We start from the raw sequence: 16,479 nt of genomic DNA, 5'->3' as shown, positions 1-16,479 counted from the left end.
TCGGTCGCCGTCTCTCTCGCGGCCCTGCGGGGCGGCTCGTGAGTGCGGGAGAGGCAGAGTGACGATCCACTGTCCGGAGTCAGCCTACGGCCAGGACGTGGACACTGAGGACACGGGCGTCGGCAAGAGCCTCGCGGCGCTGACGCGCTGACGCGCTGACCGATACCGCACTTGCTGGTGTTGGCGTGGGCGCGGTGACGGGGTGACGGGGCGTCGGGGTTCACCAAAGGTCAGCCCGCCGCCGCCTCTGCCAGGCCGCCAGGTGACCGGCAAGGGCCGCGAAGCAGCGGCAAGCAGCAAGCACCGCCGAGCGGCGCGAAGGGTGCCGCAGTCACGGCGCCGCCCGCCGCGCCGTTGCTCAAGCCGAGGGCGTGGACCGGCAGGGCACGGCGGGGCAGGGCAGGCACGGCAGGGCGTGCCCACGCGCGCTCCACCATCATCGCGGCGGGAGGGGAAGAAACAGAAACGTGCTGCAAACTGGCGAATTTTTATGGTAGGCCCTTTGCGCCAAATAAAATATCGGGGCGACTTGCGGGGACTCGAACCCGCGTGCCTTGTCGTCGCGCTCAGCTGCGTTACCCCCACCCTACGGTCTAGCCACGCCAAGTTGGAGACGTTTGGACACGCGGCGGCGCCGGCGTGTCGGAGCGACAAAACTAACACAGCCTTTCCTGTTACCAGGTGAATATCCCGTCGCGGTGCCCTGGCGCCCCACCCCGCCCCGCCGCGGTGCCGGTGCTGGCCCGCGCGGTCGCCGGACGGACAGGACACCGAGTCGTTGCACATCGCCGCGCCACGCTTCGCCACGCCCAGCCACGCCACTTAGGCGACAATTGCGACCCGCCGCTAGCCGCGCTGCAGCCGCGGACCGATTCCTAGCGGTGCTCTCGTCGCTGTCTCTCTCGCACCCCTACGCAACGCCCCATGAGAGGCTCCGTTCGCAGTAGGGCTGCTGGTGGCGGCGGTGATTGGCGTGTGCTTTCACGCGTGGACGCGCCGAAACGTCGAAACGCCCCGCCGCGGTAATGGTGCCACCGTCGCCCCGCCCGGCACGTCCCGGCCCGCCGAACTCGTGTGAGTCGCCTCGCCACGACGGTGTCACCGCCACACTGCCACCAACCTGCCGACAGGGGCGACTCGCCGTTACAGCCAGGCCTTTGTGTTTGTCTGCCGTTTTTTGTTTGTTTTTTTGAACGTGTGAAAGTAATTTGCATGATGGTGTGCCTGCCAAAGGGATCCGCCGGCGGGCCGATGATGCAGCAGGGTTTCCATGGCAACGGCGTAACGTAACATCCGGTTGCCTGGGCAACCGTTGCTTCACCGGCCTCCTCAAGCCTCAAGCGCCAGCCGGTATAACAATAGAACAGGATGGTTTTGGCGCGCATCGCGCCTTCGCGTCGCTGCCCCCAAGCCGCCAAGCCTCAAGGGCCCCGAGGTGGTCAAGCAGATCCCCGCGCAGTGCCTCGCCGTGTATGCAAATGCACTGCCAATTTTTAGAGCCAGACCGCGAGCTTACATGGTCATGCGGCGAGAGCCGCGAGGCTTGCTGTGGAGCCGCCCATTCTATTGAGCACGTTGTGAGTGGGAATCGGTTGCTAATGGTGGCAGATGGCTTTGAGGCACCGACTCTCAAAACGCAGGGACCGAGATCCCACAACCCACATCTCTTTTCCATTCTCCATCACCGGTTACCCTGTGCGGTTCGAACCCGTCGATCGTCGTCGATGAAGCCTCTTAAAACCTGCTTTGCTGCCCGGCCGCTGTACTTAATGTATTAGCACCTCCCCATCGTAATTTCCCCCACTCCGCGCCAAAAAAAAATGTATAGCAGCTACGCTGGCGCCCGGGCTTGAACCGGGGACCTTCGAAAGATGTTGCAACGGCCATTGTGCTGAGGTCGGGACGGGTCGCGTAGAGCCTGGCAGCCTGGCACAGTCCGTGTGCCGCGCCGTGCCGCGCCGTGCCGCTCCAAGCAGCCAAGCATTGCTGTTTCTTTCAATTCAACCCCCGTTGGCGCCTTCTACAGACTTGTCGTGCGCTCGCGCTGACCTTATGGCTTTGCCCCTGTAGGCCCTATGTGTGTGTGTGTGTGTGTGGGGGGGGGGGGAGAGAATGTATGTGAATGTACGTACGGGTGTCTCACGCGGCTGAAACAAATGACTTGGACTGAGTGCATCTGCCTGACAGGAAGACGCTTGGCCGGAGAGACGGTGCCGACATGGGGACTAGTGTGCGCTGCAAAGCTGCATGGACCGCGCGGACAGCGCAGGAAAGTGGACAAAAAGGAGAAGGGGCGGGACAAAGCATCGGCCTATCGGCCTGGTGGCCGCCGTCACTGTAAAAAAATTCCGTACTTTTGTACGGAAATGGTACAGAAAAATACAGTACGGAGGTACGGAGGAAAGGACGGAACGTTCCGTACTTGCTCCATATGAACCCATGTAAATGGGTACGGAAAAAAGTACGGAACGTTCCGTAGTTGGCAAGTACGGACGGTCCAGGCAAATTATTGACCAGACATGTTCCGTACTTTTTCCGTACTTTTTTCTCACAGTGGTGGCCGCGGTGGCCGCGGTGCTGGAGAAGGCGGTGTGCGTCCTGTGCGCTCTGTGCGTCGTCGGTGACGTGACAAGGCACTGCACTGCCACTGTGATGCCCCGACCCGTCAGTCCGTCAGCGTGCCGCGAGAGGCCGTGCAGGCCGCGGCCGCGCTAGTCCCATTCCCAACAGTGCTTCGTCGTCGCGCTGTCTCCGTCGCACCACTACGGGACCACACGAGTGCGAGAGAGACAGAGCGACGAAAGCACTGTTCGGAAACAGCCTGCAGGCCCTCCAGTGCTCCAGGCGTCCAGGCCGCGCAGTCGCCGCGTGGAGGGCACGGCGGCGGCACCGCGCGGGACGGCCGGCGACGGGCGGCCGCGACAAGGTCACCCAGATATGTCACCGACGCCCAGAGCTCTTCACGCGTCAGCACGTCACGAAGTACCCTGCCAAGGATCCTTCGGGGCGGAAAAAAGGCGCGAAATAAGGCCAGGCTGTTTTAGCGGGCTGCGGCGTTGCCACTGGTTGCCACACGCCACGCGCCTCGCCGCTGCGGCCATTTGTTGCCCCTGCGCTTTCGAGGAGCTAATGGCACATAAAGGCATATTTACTGGAATTTACATTCACACGGCGCGAGGCAGGCTCTGCAGCCAGCGCTGGAACCTGGAGAAAGGACGGAACGTGTCTGTTATGGGGGTAATATAATGCAAGGCAGGCATAGACCTTCGCTGTCGCCTAACCTTCCACGCCGGGGAGCGCGTAGCGTGGCGCGGCGTGGCGTGGCGTGGCGTGGCGTGGCGTGGCGCGGCGTGGCGTGGCGTGGCGTGGCGTGGCGTTCGGAGCGAATCTCACGCCACGCCGTGGGGCGGCCGGGGCGGCGGACGGTCGGGCAGGAGGCCGACAGACGGGACGAGTTTGCATATGCAGAACACGAGGTGCCCGAGGTGCCCGAGGTGCCCGAGGTGCCCGAGGTGCCCGAGGTGCCCGAGGTGCCGAGGTGCCGAGGTGCCGAGGTCCGAGTGCCCGAGGTGCCCGAGGTGCCCGAGGTGCCCGAGGTGCCCGAGGTGCCCGAGGTGCCCGAGGTGCCCGAGGTGCCCGAGGTGCCCGAGGTGCCCGAGGTGCCCGAGGTGCCCGAGGTGCCCGAGGTGCCCGAGGTGCCCGAGGTGCCCGAGGTGCCCGAGGTGCCCGAGGTGCCCGAGGTGCCCGAGGTGCCCGAGGTGCGCGCGGTGCCCTCCCCTCAGGAAAGGCAAGGAGGTTCAAGTCGCCATGGCGGCACCTTTCACATTCCAGGCCGCCCACCCCGTGCTGCAGCTTATTCGGAGCGGGGCGTCGGCGTCGCCCTCTCTTCCTCCCACTGACGGGTGTCCCCGAGCGGGTGCGAGAGAGACAGGCCGACGATCGGCCGCGATAGTCCGCCGAATCTGAGGCGCCAATCGGTGCGGTGCGGCCTGTGGCCTATGCAGCCTATGGCAGCCTATCGCGGCCCAGTGGCGGACAATGACGCTATAAATCAGGCGGATGACGGACATGACGGCGCCGCGCTGCTTCCCGGCCCCGCGGCCCACCGGCCCCGCGCTCTCCTCCGCGTCGCGAGCGTGACTAGTCGGCCGGCATGCCGATGACACTGTTGGAGTGGCAGCGCAAGCAGCGCAGCGCCTCGCCGGCCACTCCATGCCCAGCAGGCCCTGCAGCCCAAACTGGCTCGGCGCGACAGCCCGCCGGCAAGGTCGCCGTCGGCGCACCGTCGGCGCACCCGGAGTGGCGGGTGGCGCGCTCGCTTCGGACCGCTAATTCTCTTCCCTCGGCCCCTTTGTCCGCCATGCCCGCCATTGTCTTCCCAATCGGATCATCGGAGAGGCGACTGCGCTGCGGCGAGCGCCTCAGCGAGCGCTCTGTGGATCGTCCGATCGTCCTCGGCGCGGCTTACTGGGAGCCGCAGCGCCGCTGCGCCGCAGCCCGAGACGAGACGGCCGCTGAACCTCGCGCCCGACAGCGGCCGACAGCTGCGCGCCTCGCGCCGCGGACTTGACCACGAAGGCCTTCTTTGGGCGCGGAGCGGCGCGGAGTGCAGAGTGGGTGGCTGCAGGCTGCACCACTTCTTTACACGTGTACACAGACAAATGTCTGGTCGGGGGCAGCACAGACACTCTATCCCAGGCCGGAGACCACAACAGCAGTCCGGCCGTTTTACACTGTTTCAAACCCCCGCAGTGTGATTTCATCACGTTGCAGCTTAGAAGTGCACACCGCAGTGATATGTTTATGTGTTTCCCGTCGCCCGGAGCATTTTCGCCGACGTGGCCTACTTGCCCGTCCGTCCGCAGTCCGCCCGACTATGACTATCAGCAGACCGCCATCCTTTTACACCGCTTCCCCGCCCGCCGCGCCGCCGCCCCGCCGCGACTGGAGTCCGGGACGTGCACGACATGACCCGATCGGCCCCTGCCTCGATTAAAGCGGCCGCGAGGGCGGCGGGCGGGCGGGCCGCGGCGAAGCGAGGCGAGGCTGTGACCGCAGCGGGGTTACAGTACTTTTTCACATCGGGGAGAGAAGGGGAAAGAGGGGCAGGATGGCCTGGGACTGAATAATGGCTCGGCACAGTGCCCCGGGCAGTCAGTAGGCCACCTCGGGGACGGGGGCCTCGGGCATGACTGGAGAAGAGCAGCGCGAAATAGCGCGCCGGCTGCTTCCGAACGGTGCGCTTTGTCACACCCACGCGACGCCGCGGGTGCGAGAGAGACAGAACGGCGAAGTGTTCGGGATCGCCCTGCAGGCCTGCAGGGCGATGCAGGACACTCGGCATTGTATAACGACCGGTCAGCCCGGCGGACCGCCACGCCCAGCGAGCCGGCCGCACTGCCGCACTAACTCGATGACCTGTCGCGCTGTCGCGCTGCCGCAGGGACGCGGCCTGTCGGCCTGTCCTGTCCGGGCCACTGACTGGGCGCCCTCTAGCCTGCTGACCTACAGCTGCCTGCCGCAGCACCCGCGGGCAGGCGTGGCGCGGGGCGCTACTGTCCGTTCAGAACGAACGACGAACCCGCAGCCGCTCGCGTGCCCCACACCCCCACCCCTTCCTCCTCTGCGGTCTGCGCGCGTGCCGCCACGCCCCGCCACGCCACGCCACGCCACGCCCTGGCGCCGCAATCACCTCTAATTTACACACGGGAAAGAAGTATTTCAGATCCCATGGGAAGCGAGCAAAACCGCGCGCGGCGTGCGTGGACGAGGGGAGGGGAGGGGAGGGGCGGTCGTGACGTCGTTGGGTAACATGGCGGGGGAGGGGCGGCGGCACGTCTTCACGTAACTTAGCGGAGGGAGCGAGACAGAGAGAGAGAGAGGCGGCGGCACGGCGTCGTGACCCAAAGGCCGTGCCAAACGCCGAACGCGCCAAACGCTGCGGGCCTTGTCGCCAAACGGTGAAGCGAAGGGCTAAGAGTCGCGAAACAGGACTCGAACCGAACTCGTGACTCCACCAATAGATTCCTCGTTCGGAGAACAAGCAGTTCCATTGGTGGGGTCACGCGTTCGGTTCGAGTCCCATTTAGCGACTCTGGAGCTCAAAACGCGTCTAGAATTTCGGCCGCCTCCACCATTCTCCTAGCCATGCGCATGCCCTGGTGGTCGGCGCGCTCGCTTCCCGGTCGCCACGGGGTCACTCCGTACAACTCGGAGCTTTTGCGGAGGCCGTGGTCGGCCCGATCGGGAGGTCGCGGTGGTCGCAATCCAGACAGAGCGTCGTCGTCTCAGGTTCCCCTGCCGGCACCGCGGCCGGCGTGCGCGACGACCTGCATTGTGGCTCCGGGCGTGGCCGCGCTGGCGCGCTGGCGGGCTGGCGGGCGTACCCACGCCGCGCCGCGCTGCGCCGTGTTTCTCGCCCCGCATTTCACAAGTGAAGCGCGGCGGCGTGCTGCGCTGTGCTGCGCTATGCTGCGCTCGCGAGGCGCTGCTGCTGCCTGCTGCGCGGTGGCGGAATGGCGGGCGCCTCTCTATTATGACGAACTCGGCTGAGGCGCCCGCCCGCCCTGCCCCGCCCCGCCCCGCCCCGCCCCGCCCCGCCCCGCCCCGCCCCGCCCCGCAGCGTTTACCCGCGCCACATACGTAATCCCTGTAACATCTGCCGGCCAGGCGTGGCAGGCGTGGCAGGCGTGGCGGCCAAAATGACAGCCGTTTCGCAATGACGCTCGTATCAGTGTCACCTCCATCACCTCGCCGCTCGCAGGGATTCTTTGTTGCCGATGCGTGGGCGGGCGTGTGTGATGTGTGATTCCGACGTAGTCGGTTGCCGATATTCGCTTCGCCGTTTTCACGTCTTTCCGTCATCGCGGCGCTTTCTACACCGCGGCACCGCCTTTGCCTTTTGCGCGGAGCAACGCGGCGACATCGACACGGTAGCAAACCGCAGAAACCAGCGGCAGCTCCGCGTGGCTCCGCGGACGGAGAAACTGCTCGCCGCGTGGCGCCTGGTGGCGCCTACCCCCGATCGCCTCTCGCGTCCAGCACCGTCGGGCACTACGCAGCACTACATCGAGTGCCACAAGAAGAGGCCTCCGGCAAGGGCGGATCCAGAGTCAGGTTCAGGGGGAGGGGGCGATGTCACGAAAGTTGCCTACCTACAGGGTAATGTGCGACTTTTTGCCTACCTTTCAGGCGGCTTCGCGGATTCTCTCCCCCCCCCCCCCGATCCACGCCTGGCCTCCGGACTGTCACAACAAAAACAGAAAAGAAATGTCGGCATTAGAAAAACGGTCAACCGTTCTACGGGATTGAACCCTGCTGTTCTCAGAGTCATGGACCCATCCCCTTACCCATGCGGCCACATCTCCTCCAGAGCAGTTTTACCCAAAGCAGGCGTGCAGCGGCTGCAGCGCGTCCGAGTCCGGAAGTCGACGGCGACTGCCGCGTGCGGCGGAGTGCCGCGAGTACGCCCCCGCAACATACAAGCCGAGCCGAGGCAAGCCTCGTCCTCCCGGCCAACAGGCCGACAGGCCGACGACAGCGCGACAGTCCGCCGGTGGGGGTGGTGGGGGTGATTGGCTATGAGATGCTCTGCTTGTCGCACGTGCGCGTGGTCCGGCGGCGTGTCCGCTTTCACCGGGCTGGTCCCCCCTCCCCCTGTTCCACACACTATACTACGTCATTGCGACGATTCCACAATCAATCGCTTTTATTCCCGCCGAGTAACGTGTCCGTTAAAAAAGCGCAATCGGCCTCGCACGATTGTCTGGGAAGCGCATTGTGTGTTGGTGTTTCGGTCGCTTGTTTGTGTGTCAGTGTGTGTGTGAGTGTGTGGGAGTGTGTACCACCTTGAGTGCGCGTGTTCGTTAGTCGGTTAGGACCGTTTGCTCCCGTCGACATCGCGCCGTTCTGTCTGCCAGTTCGCCAGTCTATCTGTCTGTCTGTCTGTCTGTCTGTCCGTCTGTCTGTCTGTCTGTCTGTCTGTCCGTCTGTCTGTGGCTGTCTGTCTGTCCGTCTGTCTGTCTGTCTGTCTGTCTGTCTGTCTGTCTGTCTGTCTGTCTGTCTGTCTGTCTGTCTGTCTGTCTGTTTGTGGCTGTTTGTCTGTCTGCCGCTGATCTCGGGCGTCACCCACACACGCAGACCAGACGCAGACAGACAAACAGACAGAGACAGGCAGACAAAACAGACAGACAGACAGCCACGCGCCATTGTCGCGTCGCAAAGTGTTTGGCTAGAAGAATAAGAAAACGCGTTGAGCAATCCAGCTGCATCTGGCTGCACCTGCGCCGTGTGGAAGTGCACCTGCTGGCGATGGGCCGTGCCGTGCCGTGCCGCGGTGCCCGCAGCGGCGTGCGCAGGCGTGAGCGTGCACAGTGGTCCAGCGTGGTCCAGTGCAGCATGCCTTGGGGGTCATTCCGAAGTGACTGCTTTCGTCGCTCGGTCTCTCTCGCACCCATGCGGCGTCCGTAGAGGTGCGATAGAGACATAGTGCCTCGAGCATTCTTAGGAGGCTGCGCTCCCCTCGCGCATCGCGTGCGCACGCGTGCGTTTAGGTCTCCGACCGCTCCGACCCGGACGCTGCGGACGCTCGAGACGAGACAGCTCGATTTTCGCGCCCCTCCTTCCTCGAGGCTTGGGGCTAAAGGGTCGCCATGACAACCAGCGTGACAACGGGCAACGCAACGACCGGGCCGTACGGTCGGGCAAGCGGGCTTTCGGCGGGCCGCTGCTGCGCTGCCGGCGGGCCTTCACAGTGGGCGGACCAGAGGACCAGAGACACGGACTCGGCGAGGAAGGGAGATTCCTTCTCGGTAAGCGGTCTGACCGCCGGTCGCACGGTCGCACGGTCGTGGTCACACACGCGGCCCGGCCGGTGACTTGACTTGCCGGCAAATAATTGTTACGACACAGCCGCCCCGGCCCGGCCCGGCCCGCCGGCCCCGCCCCCACCCCTTTCCGCCCCGGCGGAGAAAGTCTCGCCAAAGACTTGTCCGGTCTACGGCGCGTCGCGGCGGGGAGGGCGGGGACGGGGCGGACGGGGAGGGATCCTTGGCAGTCGCCGTCCTCGCAGATCCCGGCCGAGATGCTGAGGCGCTGCGACGCGACGCGCAACGCGCTGGCCAGGGCAGCACGCACGACCGGCCGGCCCTCGTCGCTCTGTCTCTCTCGCACTCATGGGCGGCGTCCCAAGCCCCGTAAGGGCGCGAGAGAGACAGAGCGACGCAGCAGTGCTCGGAATGTCCAGGGGACCTACAGACCCGGCGCCCGGCGCCAGAAACCTTGGCGGAAATTTGAGACTTCAGACCGCTGGGATTAATCGTTCAAAGGCGCTGGTTAGGTTAGGTTGACAAGGGTGGGTAATGATGGCTACTGGGCCACTCTCCAGCCAAACACAGACACACTTGGGACGGGCCGACAAACTCGCAACAGGCGTGTATTCGTTTCTGGAAAATGAATCGCGGAACGCGCACAGTGTACGGCGACAAGCACGTTCCCCCGCAAAGGACTGGCTTCACGTTCGCCACGTTCGCGGCAAAACTAGGAAGGAACCCGAGCCGCGGCCGGCCGTCACATCACGTAACAAAACGGGTGGAACAGTCAAGCCAAGTCAAGTGGCCGGCCGAGGGGGAGGGGGAGGGGGCCCAAGGGGCCGAAGGCAGCGTGAGTGATCAGTCCCTTGATTACCCTGTCGAAAAACTGCCGGACTCTGACTTTACGGGCGATAAATAAAAGATGTTTGTTGGTCTCATAAAGTCGGTCCTGTTGTTTTGTTTCATCCCACAACGACGGGCTGCGCCAATAAAGTGAATCCCTCTAGAGTTCCTCCTCCCTTCCCACGGTGCGCGTGGCCGAGAGAGTACAGCAGTGGGTTCCCGATGACGGGGTGCACGGGTTCAAATCCACCCGCAGCGTCACGTACTAATTCAATGAGGTATTTCTGCAGAAAGAAGAAGAAAAGAAATTTGCAAGGGCCGCCGCTAGAACATAACAAACCCTCTCTTGTTGTCAGGTTGTTTTCTGCTCTGCGCATGCGCAGAAGCTCCCGAGCAGAAAAAGGTCAGAAAACAAGTGACGGTTTGTTAATGTTTTGTTCCAACGGCGGCCATCTTGCAATTACTTTCCTCTTCTTCCAGTCGAAATACCTCATTTTCCTTCCGCGTTGAAATAATTTTAAACTTTCTTGCATCCTCATTGCTTAGCTCTTGTTATCATCCAGCGCGGCTCTTCGCCCATCGCCCAGGCCATTAGAGGCGGCAGGGCGACTAATCGCACGAAGAGGAAGGGGGAGGGGGGCGGGGCACGCGGCCTAAAATGCGGGTGTGCGGTGTGCGTGCCCGGCGCCATTAATCTGCGGGAAATCTTTGGCACTCCATGAGCTAAAGAGCCAATTGCCACACGAGGGAGAAACTGCACGCGGCTCTCGCAGTGCTCGCAGTGCTCGCAGTGCACACGCGCGGGCCGAGACGGACGGCACGACGGACGCTGTGGACGCGAGCGGACGGACGGACGGAGCGAGACGCGGACACGCGTGAGGCGCGCGTCGCGTCCGCGCCGAGGTCTGCACGTCCCGTTCGTTCATTTGAAATGTCGCGCGGCGGAAATGCCGCCCTCCCGGAGTTTCCGGATCGGATCCGAGCCGCAAGTCTGCAGTCCGGCTCCAGAGTTACGAGGCGGGGCAGTCAAACAACTCCGCCACACGACAAAAAAAAAAAAACAACAAAAAACAACGTAAAAACCATACCGTGCTTACTCATATGACCCACATTATCGCGTTAGCAATGTGGATCAACGAGACTGACTCATATACTTGCTAAACCGCGAGCGGCGTTCTTGCGAGAAGCTGAGCGTCAGCATTTCACGTATTATTGCTAAACCCGAAATCTTCTCAGGTCATCGCTTCTGTTCCGCTTCGCCCCTTCTTCATTCGTCTCGTTGCTGTTCTGTGTTTTTGTTTCGTTTCTCTTAATCCCGACACTCCACGGCTCGGATGACATGATGGATGAGTAGAGGCGCGAGGCGAGAAGATGACAAGAGCGGGTCGGAGCGGAGGGGGAGGGGGGGAAGGGGGGCGTGCACTTTCTCCGCCCGTCTGCTGGCAGCCGGCGACACGGTTTGTCCAGTCCAGCCGCGACCTTCACAACCGCGCGCGTGAGTGTGTGCGTGTGTGTAGGTGTGCGTGTGTACGCAATGCGATGCGTAATGCGGTGGGAGCCCCAACAGCTGTGCACAGCCAACAAAGCGGCCGGAACACTCCGACCTCCACGACGCATCGCGCAGCATCGCGCAAGAAACGAAAACAGAGAATGACTTACCGATCTGATTGCGATTCTGTTGGCACGCCGGCGGTTCCATCCGCGGCCGGCGCTGCGGTCGGCTCGGCTTTTCGAAGCTCGACCAGCACGGCCAGCACGGCCAGCTTGTCGCGACCCGCTCCGCCAGGCTCCACCAGGCTCTCCACGCTACGCGTTCCGCTCGGCGAAGGCCTGCCTGGGCCTGGCTGGGCCTGGCGGGCCGCGCGGCCTCAACGCAAGCAGGGCAAGCAGGGCGTGAAGCGGCGTGAAGCGGCGTGAAGCGGCGCGGGGATGCCGCTGGATGCAACGCGGCCACCGCTTGGGGGCCGACGGCCGCCGAGGGTCGCGGAGCTAGGCGCTGTTGCGTACGACAGTCAACATCTCATTTCAGACCGCAAATGCACAGCGGTCCTCTAATTATGTTCGTTGGAGGCAGTCCAGTTAGGGCGGAGGGACCACCAACTCGCGAAATCAACCGACGGTTCCCCTCACTCTAGCCCTCAGTCCGCCCCGCCCGCCGAGCCGCGCTCCATTCCAGTGCGCCCGCGGAGCCGAGCATAGGCAACCCGGTCGCCCGTTACGGCACGCGTTCGACATTACGTTACTCACCCAGACCGAATAAACGTTGTACGCCTTAAGAGCCGCAGTTCAATCGATCAGTTTGAGTTAAACGTTCCTTGAACTTGTTGCAGCCTATCTTTATTACACGTTTAGGTGAACATTTTTAAGGCGGTTTATTATTGCACAGCAAGTGTCTGGCTGAGCGAGACGCACCCGGTGCGGATCAAGCAATCACGCCTATCTTCAAATGCCCATTACACTGCCGACTGCTGTAGGGTATGGCTGGCCGTGGTCGAGAGCGTGAATGCACCGATCCCAAAGTCCCACTACCATCATCCTGGCACGAAAACATTGCACTTTTGTTTTAAAATTATTTTGGGTGTGTGAGGTTTGTGGGGTCGCGTTAATTTGCAGCTGCCGATTTTGGGCGGCGAGCAGTGGCACTGCTCCTTGAAGGCACCCCGGCGTGTGGCAACAAGCAGCGGGCCGCAACATCCCGGCCCGGCGGCAGCAAGGCAGCGCAGCGCTGCAGGCTCACCGCGGTACCGCGGACCGAGGATTCATCTGCCGTCTGATTCCGAACACTGCTTCGTCACTCTGTCTCTCTCGCACCCCTACGGACCACCCCATGAGTGCGAGAGAGACAGAACGACGAAGCAGTGCTCGGAGTCAGACGGCTGGCCCGCGGCCCACGCACCGCCCTGCACCGCCGTACCGCTGGTACCGCGTGGGGCGTTGGGCGCAGGGCCACTGAAAACGAGCGCCTCTTCGCTCCGTCTCTCTCACAGCCCTGGCGGCCGGCCCGCGAGTGCGAGTGAGGAGAGCGCACTGTTCGGAAGCACGCCGCGCCGGCTGCAGGCGGCGCCCTGTCCAGGCCGTCCAGGCTCCAGATAAGCACTGCGTTCCGATAAGGCCGCCGGATTGCCAAAGAATTATTCATTACGCTAATGGCGGCTGGCGGCCCGGCCTGGCGATTTTGAGGCTGCGACTGTGCGCGCCGCGTGCCGCGCGACAGGCAGACCGATTCCGGACAGTCGTTGCTTCGTCGCTCTGTCTCAGTCGCACTCGTGGGGCGTCTCGCAGGGATGCGAGAGAGACAGAGCGATGAAGCGGTCCTTCGGAGTGGAGTGGCTCGACAGCCCGTACTTTGTGGTGGCGGCCCGCTGGCCCGCCGGCCCGGCCCATGGGTGTAAAGATGCAGGCCGACGGCGGCGGGGCGGCAATACATCACGCCGCTTTTATTTTACGGTGCAGCTGCCGCCCTGCCACGCCGCACCGCCGCGCCGCGCTCCAGTCCTAACTAGCGGGGATTCGGGCGCGAGTTGCGCGCGTCTTGAGTCGCCGTCGGTGCCGCGCTGCTTGCCGCATCGCGCGTGGCGCATCGCGCAACGCGGGGCATGTGTCGCCGACTCGCCGCCGCACCGCGCCTTCCTGGTCCAATGCAAATGCGCGACCGGGACCACGGACAGGGACCCTGGCGGTGTGGTGGTCTGGCAGGGACCGGGCCAGACATGTGGCCGATTGCGGCGCCGGGGTCGGGCAGCGCCACGGGGGGCTGCCTAGTGCCTACCGGGCACGGCGCGGCACGCAGTCTATCTCGCACTCGCACCCCAGGTGCACACGGGTGGTTAGAGCGAGAGAGACAAACGAGAGTGAAAGGGCGGGCCAACGCTTTGACGCCTTTGACAGTGTCGTTGTTGTTTGCAGAGGTGATCGACATGGGCGTGACGGGGAGGCGGTCGTCCGGGCCGGGCCCCGCGGGCGTGGCGGGGGAGGAGGGGGAGGCGCCCCCGCACGCCCACCTCACGCTCGCCATCACGGCCGCGCCCACCGCGCTCAACTACCAGCACGTGCAGGGCGGCTTCGTCCGATCCGTGAGTACCACCCCAGTCGGTTGTTTTCGCTTCCCCTTGCGAGCCCCTAGGCCAACGCACTCCCAGTGGACGTGCAGTTGCTCCCAGACTGCCTGCCCTGCTTGCTGGGGGTGGGTTGGGTACCCAGTCTACCTAGTGGGTACCCAGTGGGTAGACAGACTGGGATGCAGCACGGTACACAGCGCCTTTAAATGTGACATTGGAATGCGTTCAGGAGCCCGCGTCTAGCCGGCCGCAGGACGAGGAGGCCCTGCAGAGCGGCCTGACGCGCCGCAAGCGGGACCACCACCAGCAGCAGCCCGCTGACCAGGAGGCGGAGGCCTCCTCCCAGGCAGAGGACGAGGCCGTCGAGGACGACGCCGAGGCCGCGGCCAGCGCGCACGACGACGGCGACATGTTCCTGGAGCCGGACGCGGGCGCCCCGAGCACCACCGGCGAGCCGGAGCACGTCGCGGCGGCCACCACCGAGGACACGACGGGGCAGCCGCAGAACCTGTTCCCCGCCTTCCAGCCCCTGTTCCCGCTGGGGCACTCGCGGCCACCCATCTTCCAGGTGAGTGAGGTATGAGAAATGTCGCGGCGGTTGGCAGTGTGGTGCATCTGGTGCCATTGGAGCTCGGCGACCGAGGCGACCAAGGCGTCCGCCCTGGCCCCGTGCTCCACTCCCGCACCCCCTCGTCTCTGTCCGCAGGAGCCGGCGTTCAACCAGCGGCAGGCGCTGCTGCGGCCACAGCAGTTCGGGGCGTTCCACCCGCACGCGTCCCTGGGCCACCACCTGTCCGAGGCGCAGGTCCGCGAGCCCCGCCTGGAGCTGTCCTCCGGCATCGGGCCGCACGGGTTCCGCGAGCGCGCCTACCCGCAGCCCGCGCCCGTCGCCGCGCCCGCAGAGCTGCAGCACGCCAGCACCATGCTGGGCTCCGGCAACTTCGGCGTCATCCACGGCGGCACCTTCTACGGCGAGGAGAAGGAGGCCCAGGAGTACGACTCGCCCTCCTCGCCCCTGCACTCGTACTACGGCGGCAACGGCCACGGCCGGCCCGCCTTCTACCGCGGCAACCCCGAGCCCCAGCGCTACCGTACATCCGAAGACTTCTTCGCCAACTTCCGCGACTTCGCCGACATCTCCACGCCGACCAAGTCGAGCTTCAGCGAGTACTACGTGGTGTACGTGAACCGGAACGCGTCCCGCGCCGACGCCGGCACCGTGGTGGGCCCCACTGGCGTGGTGTCGGGGGGCCAGCCGCACCTGCAGTCGCACCAGGCCAAGGCCGTGCCCCGGCCGAACAACATCTTCGAACGGCTGGCGCAGATCGACCTGGAGCACGCCGCCAAGAAGGACGGCAAGGACGCGGAGACGGAAGTGCCGCAGAAGAAAGTGTCGCTGGGCAAGCGGAAACTCGCCCTGCTGGACAAGAAGAAGGGCGGCAAGAAGACTGCGACGCCCAGGGAAGTCCCCCAGAGAGATGCCCATGAGCCCCTCCTAGCCCTGAGCTGAGCCCTTGCCAGCGGCCAGCGCCGAGACTGAGTGCGTTTGAATCGGACGCTGTCTGCTGTCCTGTCGTGTCCAGGTGGTGCGTCGCGTCGTGCGTCGTGCGGACAGTCTCTGTCCGAAAAACGAAAACGAAAACGACGCGGCGCGAGGCGTGAGGCGGGAAGCACCCAACTGCTTCCCCTGCTACACGCGCCACTGGCTTACCAAAAAACATTCCTTTCCAGTTGGCCTACATTGGGGGATTTCCACGGATGTTGTTTGTCAATGATTGCAAGAAAGTTGCTTGCATACTGCCAGGTCGAAAATGACCAAACCTCCTTCTAAATTATTTGAAAGAAGAAGTGGATGTGTTTGGGTGCAACTTCGAAAGTGTAGCACATCATTTTTAAGTATGAGATAAATTGCCCAAAATTTAACGGGAGGGTAGGGGAGAAGTTGAATTAAATCAGTATTTCCTTAGGTATCATTTTTGATTTAGTTTTAAAGAAGCAAAGCTGATGTTATCTTGAATTTACTCTGTTGATTCAGATAAAAGTATTTATAAGGCTGACTGCTAAAGAAAATTATTGACTTTGAATGGAGAGAAGTATTATGTTCTAGTGCAAATAATGATTGCTGCCACAGAATCAAACTCATATTGTAAGGTAAAGCGCTGTACATATCTATTTGAGAATTTTCTTCATGACACCACATCTTAATATAATTTGTCTTTCTTATACTCATACTATCTCTTTGTTTCGATTTCATGCCTTGTGTAAATATCATTTTATATCATCCAAGCACTATCAACTAGATATAACTATAGAAATATGAATGTATACTCCTATATCTCTAATATTGTGTAATGATTACCAGAAGAAAGTTTTTCTCTTTTTGTTCCAAAAAGAATAACTTTATTTTTTTAAATTCTGCAGGTTGACAAGAATGAAGATAAAGAGTTTAAAAATCCAATGTTAATGCTGTGACCAGTGGAGTGAACAGTCTGTCATGTTATGCGAGAACGTGTGTATAGCTGGCAACTCAAAAAGCCCATGTTCCGCTTTGGATTACACAGCAGCTTTTATCTCTAAAAAATTATACTGCAGAGAATGAATTTGTAGACATGCTCTTTAAATGTACCTTGTGAAAGTACATCCCTTCATGTGGTATTGTTATTTTGTTTGTTGTTGACTTTTGTAAATAGGAGAAAGTAAAAAAAGATACAAAACATACTGATATTGAAATATTTATTATGTCCTCAAATATGGGATGGAAAAAGACA

At 62.2% G+C, this 16,479-nt stretch overlaps 1 protein-coding gene across 1 annotated transcript in view; it reads left to right on the top strand.

The window, feature by feature from the left end:
* Positions 1 to 16,429, top strand: part of LOC117641308 — a 30,312-nt gene extending 13,883 nt beyond the window's left edge. The window contains exons 2-4 of the mRNA XM_034378511.1: positions 13,560 to 13,726; positions 13,941 to 14,288; positions 14,418 to 16,429. Of these exons, the coding sequence (XP_034234402.1) occupies positions 13,560 to 13,726; positions 13,941 to 14,288; positions 14,418 to 15,221 (1,319 nt within the window). The 3' untranslated portion in view covers positions 15,222 to 16,429. The remainder of the gene's footprint in view (positions 1 to 13,559; positions 13,727 to 13,940; positions 14,289 to 14,417) is intronic.
* Positions 16,430 to 16,479: the final 50 nt, after the last annotated feature.

Source organism: Thrips palmi, unplaced genomic scaffold, assembly GCF_012932325.1.
Source record: "Thrips palmi isolate BJ-2018 unplaced genomic scaffold, TpBJ-2018v1 HiC_scaffold_15, whole genome shotgun sequence".
NCBI classification, from domain to species: domain Eukaryota; kingdom Metazoa; phylum Arthropoda; class Insecta; order Thysanoptera; family Thripidae; genus Thrips; species Thrips palmi.
Note: the sequence above shows the minus strand (reverse complement) of the source record. Positions and strands in the feature narration are given on the sequence as shown.